Raw genomic sequence first — 17371 nt, 5'->3', positions numbered from 1 at the left:
CCAGTGGAAGCTGGAGGCTCTGATGTCAGTGGGGCTATGAATCTGCTCTAGGTTTCACTCAGAACCAGCCAGAACTCCAAAGAAGCTATCCAAGACACTGAACCTATTTTAGGGATTGGGTTCAGAACCTTGGATAGCTCCTTTAGAGATCTTACTGGTTCTAACTGAAACCCAGTCCCATTGATATCAGAGCTACCAGCCTCCACTGAGTGTGACAGATACAGTTTTCTGAGGAAAGAACTAAGGAAAGGTGGTCTCCTGGGAGAGATTGTTGGGCATTGAGGAGCAGCCCACTGACCTAAATTCAGTCCTAGGTTGGTCCACTTAGCCAACATTAACAATGAACCCTGAATGCTCCAGAAGTATATATATAAATCTAGGTCACTTTATCATTGTGGTTCTTGAACTGTATGGTACTGAGGAGCATTGTTTTGTTTTGCTTGCCCTGAGAGGACCACCACACTTTTATAACTTATGGCTGCTATATGTGAGTGGACATTTCAAAAAGTATTAGATTAAAACTCTCAGATGCTGAGATATTTTCCTCAGGTGTGTGATTTTTTTAAAAAAACAAATCTGTGGGCTTCCATGGAGAAGAACTATCTGTGCGTTTCTTTGAAGTTTTTCCTCTTGCCACAAGCACTGCTGAAGTATCAACCCCACTTTTTAGTTTTAAAATTTAAATTAAAAAAATGGACTACATCTTCCGAACGTGATGGAATAAATCTTTGGCTTGCCAACACTTTCCTGTTATTTAAGTTGTAGCACAACCTGAAAGTGGTGCTGGGACCATTGGCATTTTTCTGGGCCAATGTTTAAGAATGGCCACTGTTTCACCATGGAAACATTTTCACAGAGCATGATCAATTTAAGCTACAGTGGGCTGTGGCACATGCCCAGCCATGTGGGCAGCCATTTTGAACATTCAATGCCTGGCCATGGCTTGGTGTGTTGTGCAAACCCCAGAGACCATGGGTTATATGACAGTTAAACAACCCTCATATAACCCACTGTCTCTTGTTGGTTTACGCAAGAGTCGTTTAACCATCATATAACCCACAGTTCACAGGTTTGCACAACATGACAGGCCACAGCCAGGCATTGAATATAGAAATCTCTCCCGGAACACACTGGTACATGCCACAGCTAACTGTGGCTTAAACAACCCTTGGTGGGCTGTTTTGATAGTGTGAACCAGGTCACAGTGTGAAGTTCACTAAGCCCACTGCTAGCAATGCCAAATGTTCTACAAATGACAATCCCAGTATGTCGCAGCTTCACAGAGCAAAACAGAAAACTTTACATTAAAACTTGATCTAGCCATAGTGCATCCAGGATAGATTACAGTAATACACTGTATGTGGGGTTGCCCTTGAAGGTGATTTGAAAACTGCAACTGGTACAGGTTGTGTCAGCTAGACACATCTAGGCATTCAGATCATATTATTACTATTCAGTATTATTTACAATGGGTTGCTTGTTAGTTTCCTGGCCCCATTCAAGATGTAGCTTTAAGGCCCTAAGCAGTCTGGGACTGTGTTATTTGAAGGATCACCTACACCTGAATGAACCTGCCCAAGCATTAAGATCAGTGTTAAAGGCCCTACTCTCTGGCCCACCAGTAAGAGCCATTAGGCTGGTGTGGGCACCAGAGACAGAGCTTTCTCAGTAGTAGCCCCACAGCTGTGGAACTCTCTCCCCAGGGAAATACGTTATGGCCTTGTCAATGTTGACTTCTAAAAAAAAAAGAAATCGCTGAAGACACATTTGCTCCAGTCTGTATTTGGTGCTTAAAAACCCTTAGCTGCTGATGCTGTGTGTGTGTTATTGTCTAATTGTAATTTGTATGTTCATGTTTTTGTGATATTGTGAGCCACCTTGTGAGGGCAGTGTGCCCTGAAAACCAGGTTTAAAATATTTTAAATAACTAAATAAATAGTAAATATCTGTGGTCATCTACACCTTCAGGAAATAAATTAGAATGTTTTAAAGAGATAAGTTTGCTATTACTTTTTTTTTAACAATACAAATAAAGCAACGTTCATACAAAAACTAAGAAGGGAGAATTACAACTGAGAAGGGGGTATGGAGGAGATGTGTTAAGATGTTTTGACTTTTATAGACTAGAAAGACAAATATGCTGCATTGCTGACTACAATGCATATGTCTCAAGAAAAGCTGAAGAATTATTCCCGAATTGATCTTCTTTGTGCTCATGTCAATACATTGCCGGTTCAAAGAGGGGCAGGCAGTGCAAATCATTAATCCATTGTTGGATGGAAGATTATGACTTCTCCTTCAAGCATTCAAGCATCGTGCATTTAGTTGACCCTAACAAATGCATGACCATAGTCCATGGCCTACAGATAAATTCCAAATAGCAGGGGTTTAATTCAACAAAGCATACATTTCTTGCAAATGTAGTGATATTTCCAAGACTAACAATGCAACCCCATATATGTCAACTTAGAAGTAAGTTCTACTTGAATTTAATAAAGGTTATTCCTAGTATGTGGGCATAGTGTTGCAGCCTACATTAATAATTGCCAAGATCTTACCCCAAAAGGGACTTAGAACTAGGGCTGATATAAGTGTTTAGTCCATCCGAGCATTTAGGAATTTCACAAGCTGGGGGAAACCCTCTCAAAGAGGGGATGGATGCTTGGTTTGGGAGGGGAGAGAATGTTTGGGTGGGCCGGACTCCTTAATCCATTCACAGTTAATATGCCTTTCTTCCATTTGTTTTCCTTTTTAAAAACTTTCTTACTGTCCAGAAGACATTCCAAGGGGCTAGGTAGCACAGTTGTTGCACAGTTGTAAAATGGGACTAGAATTAAGGTGGACACTTGTGAATTGCCCACCTTAAAAGGAGAGGAAACGCATCACCAGAAAAGAGGGCCAAAGAGGATGCTAATTTGTATAAACATTGCATATGCTAATTTATATTTATAGGTGTACATTTTGGAAATGATTTGTATAATTTAAGTAGAAATACAGTACATCTCGATCTGAGTGCCTTGCTCACCTAGTCATATTGATGAGCAAACTTAGGGCCTAGCAATTCCTTCTGATGGTTCTTCATCTTTATACCAGACCTAGACTGGACAATCCTTCAGATAGAAGTCACCTTCAGGATAGAGGACAATCCTCTGGCAGCCCTTTAAACAGAGGACTACCCCTCTGTAAAAGAGGACACATGGCCATCCTAACTGGGCACCAATGAATGGGGAGGGTGAGCTTTCATCCGATCCTACTTATAGCTGGGAAGTTCCACATCATGTTGATAAAGGACCCAGTTTCTTCTCCATGTTGCCAATACTTTGACAATGAACACATTGATTTGTGGCACCCAATGAAAGCAACTCTGTGGCATCCATTAAAAACAACATGTAGCTTCAGAATGACCTTTATCTTTAACGTTTTGCCTTGACAACCATATCTGTTTATTCCGTACATGTGAAAAACCAAGTGTATGAGGCAAATCAGGAGAGCAAGGCCAAAAAATGAGCTATAGCGAAAGACAGCAGGTAGGGCTCGCTTCATATGAACTCATGCCAAGACTGTGCTATTCTACTCCAGAACAGGTTGTACTAGGTGACTAATAGGGGGAAAATAATATTTGTTTTCTTCAGGATTTGAGGCCCTGACACTTTGTACTACATCATTGCAAACACTTGCTCTTCTGTCATCATTCGTTTCCTTTGTCACAGAGATCTGCTATCATTTTTGGACTGCGAATCATTTGACGCTTGCATTCCAGGTTGCTGCTGCTTTTCTTTCTGTCTTTCTGCCCTTATGACTCATTGTGTGACATTGTTTCCTCATTCTGAATATACAACAGTTCAACTACCACATTCCACTATTGCTTTTTGGAGCTAGGATCTTCAATGCAGTGCCCGCAGATGCTTTTCTCAGTGGCTGCCAAGTTTCTTGTCTCCCCTGATTTTTATTTTATTTTTTAAGATTTTTTTTAAAAAATTAAAAAATATTTTTTAACTGGGAAGCTGGCATGCCGCAAAGCAAAGTGCTGCTTTCCAGCGCCATCTTTATTTGGAGACAAAAGAACATTTGTGTGTTTCGGAGCTCAGACTCCACCTCTGCCTTGTGGTTAGGTTCTTGGGCAAAGTCCGTTTCTTTTAGTCTAATCAGTTTGTCTACTGTGAAATGAGTTTTTGTGGCTAGCTATGCCCACCATGGTAGCCATTTGTTGATGGGAGAAACCCCTCCCCCATGACAGCCATTTTGAGACTTCTGAGTGCACTCAAAAATCCCAAATGTGCCCGCTGACCCAAAAAGGTTAGGGATCTTTGGCCATTTGTAGAGTCCTGACTCCTAAGGTGGGGCAGAGTTGCTCCCCAAAACAAGATTCTTGGCGTATTTCTTCTCTTAAGGTTTGCTTGGAGATGCCTGCCTCCTTGTCTTCTTTCCCCCTGCTTCCATCACCTCTGGATGAGAAAGAGGGTAACTGGAGAGCTATGGCAGTTGAGTTGTTGACAGCAGGTTCTCATCACTGGGGCCAGCCACAAGAATAGGGCTATGAACAGCTACTAGGTCTCAAATCAATGTGGTTTTAGTTTAAGTGCTTCAGCTAGTTTTATTCCTGGCTAACACTTACATTTGGCATTTATAGTACTTGAAAGGTTGTCAGACAGAGGAGAGCCAGGATCTCTTCTCGATCATCCTAGGGTGCAGGACATGGAATATCGGGCTCAAGTTACAGTAAGCCAGATTCTGGCTGGACATCAGGAAAAGCATTCTGACTGTTAGAGCAGTATGACAATGGAACCAATTGCCTAGGGAGGTGGTGGGCTCTCCCACACTAGAGGCACTCAAGATAAAGCTGGACAGCCATCTTTCTGGTATGCTTTAAGGTGGACTCCTGCATTGAGAAGGTGGTTGGACGAGATGGCTTTTTAGTAGGGATGTGCTCCGCTCCGATTAGGAGCGTAGAAGCAGTAGCGGATTGGCCTGCTCCGCCTTACCCAGAGGCGGAGTAGGAGCGGACCGCGGACCCCCTAGAAGCAAGGCGAAGAGAAGCGACCATTTTTCGGAGCTCCGAGTTCAGTCGGAGCGCTCCGGTCGCCATCTTGAAAACATTTCGCCATAGGATTGCATTGCGGCAAATAATCGCGCATAACTACGTTGTTTTTGAAGCTATCGTTCTGGAAATTCTTGTGCACAGAGAGTCGTGGATGGGGGTCATTTTGAGACCACTCTCACCTCTCTGCGTGCTGTGGTTCACGTGCAATATTTTTTTAAAAATCGGGTCAACCGCGCGGCTCAAACTGCGTTTCGGCTTTTCGCCCATAGGATTGCATTGAGGGAAAGAATCGGGGATAACTGGGGGGGGGGTTTAAGCTATCGTTCTGAAAATTCTTGTGCACAGAGAGTCGTGGATGGGGGTCATTTTGAGACCACTCTCAACTTTCTGCGTGCTGTGGTTCACGTGCAATATTTTTTTAAAAATCGGGGTTTGGGTTTTTTTTATTTATTTTTTTATTTTTTTGGAAGCGATGACAGGCACATTCAACTCCCAATCCTGATGAGAATTGATCTCCTCAGAAAGCATCCTCCTCCAATCCCAGCGTTGGAGGGGGGACTAAGGCAGACCCACCCTGAGAACTTTCTGTTTTGTGTCTCTTTGTGGGTTGGCGTTCGTGGAGGGAACACTTAGTTAGTTAGTGCTCCTGCTTTGGACTTTGGAGATAGATTAGGATAGGTTTAGTTTGGCGCGTGTGTGTGTTTGTTTGCTTCTTTCTGACTTGTAGCTTCGTTTGCCCTGTGTTTTCCCCTTACTTTGATTTAATATAAACTTTATTTTTGAATTTTGGAGTGTGTGGTTGGGTTGGTTGCCCCCCCCTTCCCTGTATTAAAGCCTGACTGTTCTGCTTTTGTGAAAGCTTTCTTTTGAAAGCATACACACACTTTTTGTCCCATTTCCCTACATTTATATTCTTAAACATATTTTATTATATTCTTTCACATAGTCCATTAGTATATATTCTCATACATATTATATTAGTATTCATATTTTGTTCTTCTTATAGTAGTGGTTGGTTCTTTTTCCCCCTCCCCTCTCTTAAATCCTGATTGTGTTTCCTTCTATCTTCTATATACCAAATATACCAAAAAAATTGGATTCTCTTTTTCTTCTCTGTGTAACTTCGACGGAGTGGGCTGCTTTTGTCAAGTTCAACAGGCAGCCACAGATTGAGCATTTTGGGGAAAGCATACGCACACCATTTCCCTATTCTTAAACATATTATTATTATATTCTTTGACATAGTCTTAGTAGTCTATTAGTATACATTCTCATACATATTAGTAGTAGTATTCATATTTTGTTCTTCTTATAGTAGTGGTTGTCCCATTTCTTGTCCCATTTCCCTACATTTATTAGTAATATTCTAAAACATATTATTATATTCTTGTAGATATTCTTAGTAGTATATATATATATATATATATATATATATATATATATTAGTATATTCTCATACATATTAGTAGTAGTATATTTTATTGTTCTTGTCCCATTTCCCTACATTTAAACATATTATATTCTTCTTATACATATTCTTAGTAGTACCTTATACATAGTATTAGTAGTATTAATATTTTGTTAGTCATCATGAAAAGAGGAAGCAGGCGTGCTGAAAGCAGCAAGGCTCAGTCTGCCAGCAGTAAGCAGGCTTCCTCTCCTCCTGTGAAACTCAAACGGGCAACTCCTTGGCTGACTGCTCCAAAACAGAAGCAGGACAAGCAGCAGGCAGAGCCACTCTCTTCTGCAACTTGTGCCCGGCGTTCTCTTTTTGAGGGTGGGAATGGGAAAAGTGCCCGTTTGCAAGAGGCACGTGGCAGCAGTGCCATTAGAGGAGGAGGAGTATCCCCAACTCCTTCATTCTCCTTTCAGCCCACGAGCCCGCTGATGGACCTAGACGAGGTCCTCAGCACAGTGGAGGGGGGGGAGGAGGAGGAGGCGGTGGGCCTCCAGGATGTGGGGGCTGAGGAGGAGCAGCAGCAGGCCGAGGCTCTCTCCCCAGTCTCATCCCACACCCCTGTTTCTGTGGCAACACCAGAGAGCTCAGGCGGGCAATTGGTGGTGTCACCACGGAAACGAAAGACAAGCATCGTGTGGGACCACTTTGAGTTGGGAGCGGATCCCCGCTTTGCTGTCTGTCGCCACTGCAAACTCAGCCTAAGCAGGGGTTCATCGACAGGGCATTATGGAACCAGCAGCATGAAGATGCATCTTCATAGGCAGCACCAGGCGATCTTGCTGGGGAAAGAGGCGGGCAAGGCGACTGGTTCCAGGGGAAAGCCGAAGGCTGCTGCTGGCACTGCCACTCTAAGCTCTCCATCTCCCATCCCCACAAGGGTTAGGCAGGCAACCCTGCAGGACATGGGGTGGGGGAAGTATTGACCCACAAGATGGCGTTTTCCAATGCCCACCCAGGGTGCTACTGTGTTGGGGCATCTGCCGGGACTGACTCCTCCCCAATACTAGATCTATGACATGTCACTCTGCCTGCCCCTCTGCTAGCCTGTCCTCCTCGGTGACCGACTCGCTGGGATGGTTTGCGTTTGCAATGCGTGACTAACTGCAATGCTGGCTTAGAAACCAGCCATCACTTCCTTGTGCCCCCAGAAATGCCCGCAGCCTGCCTGCCTGCCTGCCTGCCTGCCCGCCTCCCCCGGGGTGCTGCTGTGGTGGGGCATCTGCCAGGACTGACTCCTCGCCTACTCTGCCTGCCTCTCTGCCCGCCTGGTGCCTGGTTTGCTCCCAATCGTCCTCCTCTGTGCCCCTCAAGGCGTAACTGCTGGCTTAGAAAGAAACAACCAGCCATCTTTGCCTCACTTTGCGCCCACTTATGGGTTGGTTTGCTATGCGTTAGTGCTCAAGCCATCCTTGCGGCACTACAATGCATGCTGCCTGCCTGCTTTCCCTCCCTTCTCCCCTTCCCGCCTTGCAGCGATGGTGTATGTGTCTTGCTTTGACTAAGGGGAGAAGTCCTTCCTGCGCTCACTTAGACTTTATCAAATTCAATAATCCCTTTTTCAAATGTGCCAGAAGATTTAGGGTTATCTCGTGGCATGTTGGGATTGCCTTGGAACTGGCCCCATTGAGCTGTCTGCAATTGCAACTTTAAATCCCTGACATACTGGAGTGTTCAAATTTCAAAAGTTCCCCTAACATCAGGGGATGATGGGATTGCCTTGAAACTTGGTGTCCATGGGGACACATGGGTAAGCTGTCATGGGACCAAAGGATAGGTTTCTAACGTGCAAATTGACGTAGTTGTAGAATGGGACTTGATTTGGGGTGAGTTAAAAAGTTTAAGCCGCGCCAAAAATCAGGGGATGATGGGATTTGCTTGCAACTTGGCGTGCATGTGGACACATGGATAAGCTCTCATGGTGCCGAGTTTGAGGTTTCTAACATGCAAATTGACGGAGCTATCCCAAGGGGTGTGAATGGGGTGCCCGATTTTCATAAATTCCCCAAAAGTCAGGGGATGATGGGATTGCCTTGCAACTTGGCGTCCATGTGGACACGTGGATAAGCTATCATGGTGCCGACTTTGGGGTTTCAAACATGCAAATTGACGTAGTTGTAGAATGGGACAATTTGGGGTGAGTTAAGCCATGCCAAAAATCAGGGGATGATGGGATTTGCTTGCAACTTGGCGTGCATGTGGACACATGGATAAGCTCTCATGGTGCCGAGTTTGAGGTTTCTAACATGCAAATTGACGGAGCTATCCCAAGGGGTGTGAATGGGGTGCCCGATTTTCATAAATTCCCCCAAAATCAGGGGATGATGGGATTGCCTTGAAACTTGGCGTGCATGTGGACACGTGGATAAGCTATCATGGTGCTGAGTTTGAGGTTTCTAACGTGCAAATTGACGGAGCTATCTAAAGGGGTGTGAATTAGGGTTATGGGAGGTGCGTTAGAGGGTAGAGCCGCGCCAAAAATCAGGGGATGATGGGATTTGCTTGCAACTTGGCGTGCATGTGGACACATGGATAAGCTGCCCTGGTGCCGAGTTTGAGGTTTCTAACATGCAAATTGACGGAGCTATCCCAAGGGGTGTGAATGGGGTGCCCGATTTTCAAAAATTCGCCAAAAATCAGGGGATGATGGGATTGCCTTGAAACTTGGCGTGTGTGTGTATACGCCCATGAGGTGTCATGGTGCCAAACGTGAGGTTTCTAACTTCAACGGAAAAAAAGTTGTTTACTTTTTTAGCTTTCAATGCAACCCTATGGGGGGGCAAAAACGGAGCTCCGGATCCGGATCCGGAGCTCCGAGCGGAGCGGAGCGGAAGTGGGCGGAGCGGGGGCGGGGCGGAGCGACCCGCTCCGAAAAATGGCGGATCTGCAAGTGAAGCGGAGCGGGGGGTCCGTGCACACCCCTACTTTTTAGGACCCTTCCAACTCTACTATTCTATTTTTCTATGATTCTCAACAGGGCATTTCCAGAGTTCAAAATGCTTTCCACACAATATCAGAGAAATCCTTACAGCAGCCCTGTAATATAGGTGAGTACTATCATGTCCACATTGCAGATAGGGAGACTAAAGCACTAGTGGAACAGCTGAAATGATTGGGCAAACAGTACAGATGTGTGAATTGTTTTACTGCTAAATTTAACATGGGAGTAAACTACTACTGTTTACAGAGATAAGTGTGGGCCCATGATGTGTGTTTAAGGGTTCCACCTTGCACTGAATCAGTGACTTGTCCTGAGCTGAAATGGACCCTTACATTGCCACCCAGTTTTTAGGCTGTGAAGTTGGGGAAGGGAGAAATGGAGGGGAACAATCAGCAGTGAAGCATAAGATGAACATCCTGGCAGTGATTGCTCTTCTGGCTGCTGCTTGGAACCAATATTTTACCAAGAACACACACACTCATATGTGACTCCCGAGTGTCAGGAGGAAGCATTACCCGCACTCTGAACAGGCTTCAGATCTCAATCACATGATAGTGCCTTGAAGCCAAATAAGAGGCAGAGTGGTGTTTCCTTCCTGCCCTAACTCTGGTGTCTTGGAGATGGGTGTGAGGGTGGGGGGTGGGGAAGTGTCTTAGATAAAAGAAATAGCATCTGTAGCAGGGAGCAGTAACAAGCCCCCTTTCTCCCTTTAGCCCAGCCCCAAAGCTACTTGGGAAGGTGACTCTGAGGCCCTCTTCAGTTTGCCAACTGATCCCACCCAACAGAAAACTATATCTCAGTTGGCTGCTACCTGAACTCATTTATGAATAGCTGCAGCTGCCAGCAAGAGTCAAGAGGGAGGGAACCGCTAGTGGATGCTGGTGGCTCCGATTTCAATGGGGTTGTGAATCCATTTTGGGTTTCATCAGAACCAGCTAGAACTCTAAAGATGCTATCCAAGTTGTCAAACCAGGACTGTGAATCTATTCTTCATCAGAACCAGCCTGAACTCTAAAGGAGCTATCAAAGGCTCTGAACTCATTCAAGGTTCAGCACCTTGGGCAGCTCCTTTAGCAGTCTGGCTGGTTTTGACTGAAACCCAGAATGGATTCACAACCTCATCGAAATCGGAGCAACAAGCCTTTACTGGGAATCATCCACTACTATCTCCAGGAGAGATTAAAACAAAGAAAGACCTTGTATTGGCTAGGGTGACCATGTGTCCTGTCCTGTAGAGGGGGGACCTGGGTTTGTAGGATTGCCAAAGGGTTGTTCTCTATTTTGAAGGTGTCCTCTATTTGAAGGCTTGTCCCATCTAAGTCCAGTATAAAGATAAAGAACCATTAGAAGAAAGAGCTAGATCGTGAAGATGACCATCAACAGCACCTAGACAGCAGACCAAACAAGGCACACTCAGTCACAGTCTTCCACACTATGATGAGATGTATTGTATTTCTATTTAAATTACAATTATTTCCAGTGCTCTCATTTTCCAACAGGTGGCAACGTAAGAAGCTACTTCTCAGAATATAAAGCTGCTCCTGGCTGAATTTCCTTTCTTACTTGCTATGTATATTATGGGGCTTTTCTGTGCATTCTTTTTTGGGTGTGTTAATTAAATTCCCATCTGTGAGGTGTCCTCTATGCAAATCGAACTAGACATGGCAGGTGCTTCTTGCACGAGGTGCAGTCAAGAGGTTTACGCAACATCCCTGAGCCAATTGGTTTGGAACGACAGCCCAGTCCTTGCTAGCATCAGGTCACACTTGAGCAAGTGGGTGTAACATGGTGCACAGGAAATTCATAAGACTTGCAGCTTGTACAGCAAGTGAAACAAATCACAGAAATGCACAGTACGATGAGGAAATGATTCGTGCAATCAGTGGAACATAAAGACATAGGACCCTTATTTCAAATACAAATGCTCTGTGTGTTTTCATGTAGAAAAGCAGCACCCTGGAACATGACAGGAATACTGCAGCCAGTCTTTCTTTCAAAGGCACAAATGAGGGAGACATTTCCCCCCCCCCCGTGCAATAATAATCTCACAGTAGCTTCTTTACCTTGACAGTAAAAGGAGTCCTGAGAGACAAATTAGATTCTATTGCGCTGTTTCCTACACTGTTCAACACAAGCTCATGATGTTCCGATGATACCCAATAATCTTCTCAGCATGAGGGAGTTTTGGAAAACCTGTACTTAGATTTGGTTGTTGGGGTTTTGTTTTTGGTATTTCGGGGGGGGGGGGCTTGTAAGCCACTGTGTATGTTTTGAGCAATTAACATCTTTATTTAAAGCTCAGACTTTACAGCTGCAGGTTAAATAATAATTCCTGTTTTCTGCATGCTGAGGAGGACAGGGTGGTGGATGCAAAAGAGGAGGTTAATGGTTATGTTACCTGGACCAGTTCTCACAAAACTGCCTTGAGGTCAACTCTATGGTTCTTACTCCTGAGTAGGCATGTCTAGGTTTCCTGACCAGAACAATGTTGGCTTCCCATTGCCACACCAACATTGACCACAAACTTCTCCAAAAACTATTTGTAATATTTTCTCTTCACTTACGATGTTTAATATGATCTTAGGGGAAAGCAAAGTGTGTTGTACTGTAATTGCACAGTTTAAGGGTGCCGTGCTATTGTATTTGCGCAGAAATAACAAACGTTAAAAATATTTTAAAAAATCACTGCAGGGGGTAGGAGATCATGGGGGTGGGGCGGATGATTTCACCAGGACAGTAGCGGAACAAGTAAAAAGATACATGAGCTGAAATAGTGCAAGAATGCACAGATGTGAAAGTGCCCAAACTCACTAAGGAAATGGAGGGGGAAACTGTGGACTCAAAGGAGAGGGGGGAAAGTAGGTGTGATGAAGCTCGTGGTCACATAGAAGAGGGCAAGGCTTTTCCCCTGCTGCCATAGGGGGAAAATAGGCTTGAGTTACAGGTGGGTCCATTTCAGTTGGATATTAGGACAAACATCTTGATGGAAAGAGCAGTCCAACAGTGGAAGCAATGGCCTTGAGGGGTGGAGGGCTCTACTCTACTGGAGATCTTCAAGTAGAGGCTAGACAGACATATACTGGGGATGCTCTGACTCTGGAGAAGCAGGCAGTTGAGCTAAATAATTTGCAAGGATCCCGCCATGATTCTGTGATTTGATTATTCTATCCACCAGACTTGCTTAATTATTATTATTATTATTATTATCATCATCATCAATAGAGGTTAAGAAGATGCAATGTCCATAACATCTCCCCTGGATTTGGTATGCCTCCCCTTCTTAATATTCTTCCTTTTAAATGACTTCAGTTTCCATGTGGAGCTACCACTAGTCTGATCCATCAAACATAAGAATATAAGAAGAGCCCTGCTGGATCAGACCAAGGGTCCATCTAATGCAGCGTTCTGTTCACACAGTGGCCAACCAGCTGTCCAAATTGGTGGCCAACATCACATCTTGGTATAGTGAATTCCATAGTTCAACTATGCACTGTGTACTTCCTTTTATCTGTCCTGAATCTCCCACCAATCAGCGTCATAGAATGACCCCAGTTTCTATTATTATGAGAGACGGCAGGTGAAAATGCACACCTTCACATAGAAGTATATTCCAAACAATTTGTTTATGCTGCTTTATGGAACATTTTAATATGTATTTTATGCATTGGAGTTATCTCTAGGATTATTTTTTTTTAAAAAAACAGTCCTCTAAAACTCAATCTAGTTCATAGCGTTAAATTTATCTTTGTAAGATAATGCTACCCAAATGCTGTTATTTCAGCACAGAAAAAAGCAAAAGGGGATACACAGAGAATTTCAATGCCCTTATAATTTGAACAACTTGTCCTTGCATACACCATCTGAACAAATAGCTTAATTCTGTCACATAGGCGTTATTCATATTATTCAGGCAAATGCATTCCAAAAAATAAAAATAAAAAGCTGGATTGTTTAGAACGTATTGTATACATGTTGGGGCCGGGCGGGCTGTGTGCCCAATCCTATGAATGTTCACTCTGAAGTGAGTCCCACTGAGCTTAATAAGACTAGACAGTGCAGTGCAATGGTTAGAGCAAAGGGTGACTTGTTTTGGCTCAAGTGCTGGATTTCCACCCAGAAAACCCCTCAGGGGCCACATAGCAACACTGGCAGTGGGCAAGGCAAAGCCAAAAGTGGCCACCTCACTTTCTCTCACACACCAGCCATTCACATGCACACACCATACATACACACAAAAAACCCATTCATATCTCTCTCTCACACACACACACACACACACACACAAACACACACACACACACCATGCACATACACACCATTCGTACTACACACCCTTTTTAAAGACCTCCACTCATGTAGATCAGCAGGTCCACATAGATCACCTGAGTGGGGTTGGGAGGCTTCTTCCCCATAGCAATTCTCTGGGTGAATAATAATAATAATAATAATAATAATAATAATAACAACAACAACAACAACAACAACAACAACAACAACAACAACAACAACAATATCTGGATCGAGGCGGGGAACAACATTAAATACAAAAAATTCATTAAAATGCATAAAACTGATTAAAAAACATACAATATTAACAATCAGGGTCGTTTTAAACCTCCTAGATGGGGGGGGGGGGGGAATTGGGCCCTTTCCATGCCTCTGCTGTGGGCATAGATCAGCTGAGCAGCAGAACGGGACCGATTTTCATCCCCATCCTGGTGCAGTGGATGGTGAGTTTCACCCCTCTCCCCTCAGGCTGCTGCAACAGGGATCAAACTCATGCTGGAGGAGAAGGAGGCGGGAGAGAGCTGGTTGGAGAGTATGATGGCCCATTAGGCCTGTGGGCCAGAGGTCCCTCATCCATGGGTTAGAGCAGGGGTCCTCAATGCAGCATCCGTGGGCACCAGGGCACTCCCGTAGACCTCCAACAGCACCCATGAAATTCTCCCCTCCATGCCCCCTTCAAAAAAAAAAAAGTTAAGAAAAAAAGGTGCTGTTTCTCCCCACTCCTAGCTCTTACTTTTTCTTACTTTTTCTCTGTCCTCTGCCTTGCTGCCCACCCACCCCAGGCTCTAGCTTCACTATTTCTCCCCCCCCCTTTACAGTTTCTCCCCCTCCCAGCCTCTAGCCTTGCCTTTTCTTTTCTCTTTGCCTTGCGATTGCCCTCTCCCTCCCAGGCACTAGCCTCCCCATTTCTCTCACCCACCCCTCTTTGGCTCAGTTTTTACTAGCCAGCCCCCCCCCCCCCCCCCCGCCAGCAGCCGTTATGTGACTAGCTGCATCCTCCATGGCAGTCATTTTGTGGTGGTGCCCACAGTGGTTTCTCAAATTCCCATTTGTGCCCAAGGGTCCAAAATGGTTGGGGATCTCTGGGTTGGAGTGTCAATTTAGGACTTGGGAGTCTCCAGTTCAACTCCCCACTTGGCCATGGGTGACCTTCTCTTGGCCTCTTAGTTCATCCACGCCCCACTCCTGCGTGGCACACCTAGAACCCTGCTGGCCATCACAGAAGAGGGATAGGGCAGAAGACAACTTGGGAGCAGGGAGGAGGCAGGTAGAATCAGGGCTCTCCTGTGCCCAGTTGCATCGGGAGATGTAAAATCCCATGCTCTATACAAGATAGCCAGAGATAAAGCATACATTACTTTAAAGATGTATCTAGCAGCAACATCTTCTTCCTTTTTCAGTTTTTACTCTAAGTAAAAGGCTCCTGCCATACCATGGATGAAGGACAGGTGGCATTTGAACCTCTCCCACCACCCACTGCAGTCCCAATCCAGATTGAGTGGGGGTGGGGTGCCTGCAATACAGAGTGCCAAAAGTGATGTTTGCTATAAAGGAACACTATTTGGCAGTATGAAGAGAAGGCATTGGGATGAGAGTGGAGCAGTCCAGATTCGGGCCACAGTAGGGAGAAAGTTACTATGCCACACACACATACACTCAAACTAGGAATCTGATCCAGATTGGTCCCTGAACTTACTGTAGTGTGTGTGTGTGTGTTAAAGTGAAGTGAGGACTCTTCTTACATTCTTTGGATTCAGCAAGTAAGTTCTTGATATGCTCATGTCCTTAGGGTGAGTGCCTTGGCTTCCCACTGGTGACTATAGATGGCACATAACAATGGGAAAGTCCTGGCCATGTGTATAGTTAAGCTACAGTATTTGAGCCAAAGCTCTTGAATGATGGCTTGCCTTAAAAACAAGCTGTGCCTTTCATTTATTGCCAATAATATAACACCAACACTTGTCAACAACCTTGTTTTGCACTTCACATTAAACTGCTATACACTTCTTCCCCTGCGCTCAATTTCTATTTCTATTTCTCTATATATAAAATCACTCTGGCTAAAAACCTGCATGCAGGCAGCTTTATTTTTATGTTCATTTTGCTAAAGTCCCTGGGATTTAAACAGTCCTCATTATGTGCAGGATTGCAGCTGTGACTTCCATCCCAGTACCCTGGCTATTCAGTGTGGTCACCTTTCTCTATCTGTAACCTTGTAGGATGGGCTCAGTTTTCCCAAGAACTCTGGCCTTACTTAAAATCAGACATTTTGCATGGGATGCTATGAATTGTGTCAATGTCCTTAGGCATTTTGAGCAGATAAAAGAAGAGAAATAATTTGTTTCTGCTTACTTGCCCCTCGTAGTTTCAAAACTGGGTGTTTTGGAATCTGCATTCATCTTGCTGCTGCTATATCCTGATTGCCTGGAAGATCTGCTCACGGTCGCTCCTTTAGAAATGACATTTTGAAGAGGGCCCTTTCTCGGATGGATTTGTGCTGGAATCCCAGTGCTGTTAGACAAGGCTGGGGACTTCACGTTTGGAGAGCCACCATCACCATTGTTCTCTCTGTTAGGATTTGTAAGGGTTAAGGGTTTCTTCTGCTGTGCCATGGCTTGAGTTGGAAGTCCTTGAATCTCTTCTGCAGCTAGAGGAGTGCTGTGTTTTACCTTTTCCTCCTGGGTTGTGTTCAGTACAGTCATTGACACCTCTGAGGCAGGAGTTAGAGGTGTTCCCAACTCATTTCCGAGGCTCTCTATTTCAGTCAAAACCAAGCCGGGCTGATCGGTTTCCACTTTGCTATCCACAGGCGTTACCAACGGCATGTCGGTGGAGATGGCATCTGCATAGCTCCATCCTAAAGACAACAAAATCAGCATGGGGAATATCTCCCTCATCCTCTTGGTTCCAAAGAACTTCAGGGTGTCCCGCATATCGTCCTCGCCGGAGACTTGTTGTGCCTCTTCCCCTTCAAGCTGCTACTTTCACAATGAACCTGTCGAGAATGACGGGCTGGGGATTTTTTCATTTGCGGTGGGGAAAGGAAACAGGTTTTTAGTGTTTGAAGCTGGACCGTTTCCTGTTTCTATGAGCTCCTCGGCAACCCGTGACCTCTTGGAACTCTGGAGCGAGAGACCCTTGGGGCAAGGCTTATGGGGGTTGTCTGTGTGGAAGCCACAGGATGAGGGATAATGGCAGAACCATGTGAATATGGAAACATGCTGTCAGTGAAAATTGTTCAAGGGGAATGGGTGGGGAGTAAGAATTGCTGAGTAACTTCCTTTGACGTCGATCAGCAACAGAGAGCATGACAGACCCGTCAAATGGACCATCTGCATAATGTCACAGAATACTCCAAAGTGGTACATCTTAAGAACATAAGAAGAGCCATGCTGGATCAGACCAAGAGTCCATCTAGTCCAGCATTCTATTCACACAATGGCTAACCAAATGTTGACCAGGAACCTACAAGCAGAACACGAGAGCACCATCCCGTGTTCCCCAGCAACTGGTGTACGCAGGCTTACTACCTCTGCTACTGGAGGTGGCCCATAGCTATAATGACTAGTAGCCATTGATATCATCATCATCATCATCATTATCATCATCATCTTGCTTCTCTGTTTGCTGTTACCTGTATTTTAAC

At 44.8% G+C, this 17371-nt stretch overlaps 1 protein-coding gene across 2 annotated transcripts in view; it reads right to left on the bottom strand.

Annotated features, from left to right (window-relative positions):
- Nucleotides 1–16872, bottom strand: part of MMRN1 (multimerin 1) — an 89568-nt gene extending 72696 nt beyond the window's left edge. For both annotated transcript variants that reach the window (XM_063135329.1, XM_063135330.1), the window contains exon 1: nt 16078–16872. In XM_063135329.1, the coding sequence (XP_062991399.1) occupies nt 16078–16658 (581 nt within the window). In that variant the 5' untranslated portion in view covers nt 16659–16872. The remainder of the gene's footprint in view (nt 1–16077) is intronic.
- Nucleotides 16873–17371: the final 499 nt, after the last annotated feature.

This window comes from Elgaria multicarinata, chromosome 10 (assembly GCF_023053635.1).
Source record: "Elgaria multicarinata webbii isolate HBS135686 ecotype San Diego chromosome 10, rElgMul1.1.pri, whole genome shotgun sequence".
NCBI classification, from domain to species: Eukaryota; Metazoa; Chordata; class Lepidosauria; order Squamata; family Anguidae; genus Elgaria; species Elgaria multicarinata.
This window is presented reverse-complemented; position numbering and strand designations above follow the sequence as displayed.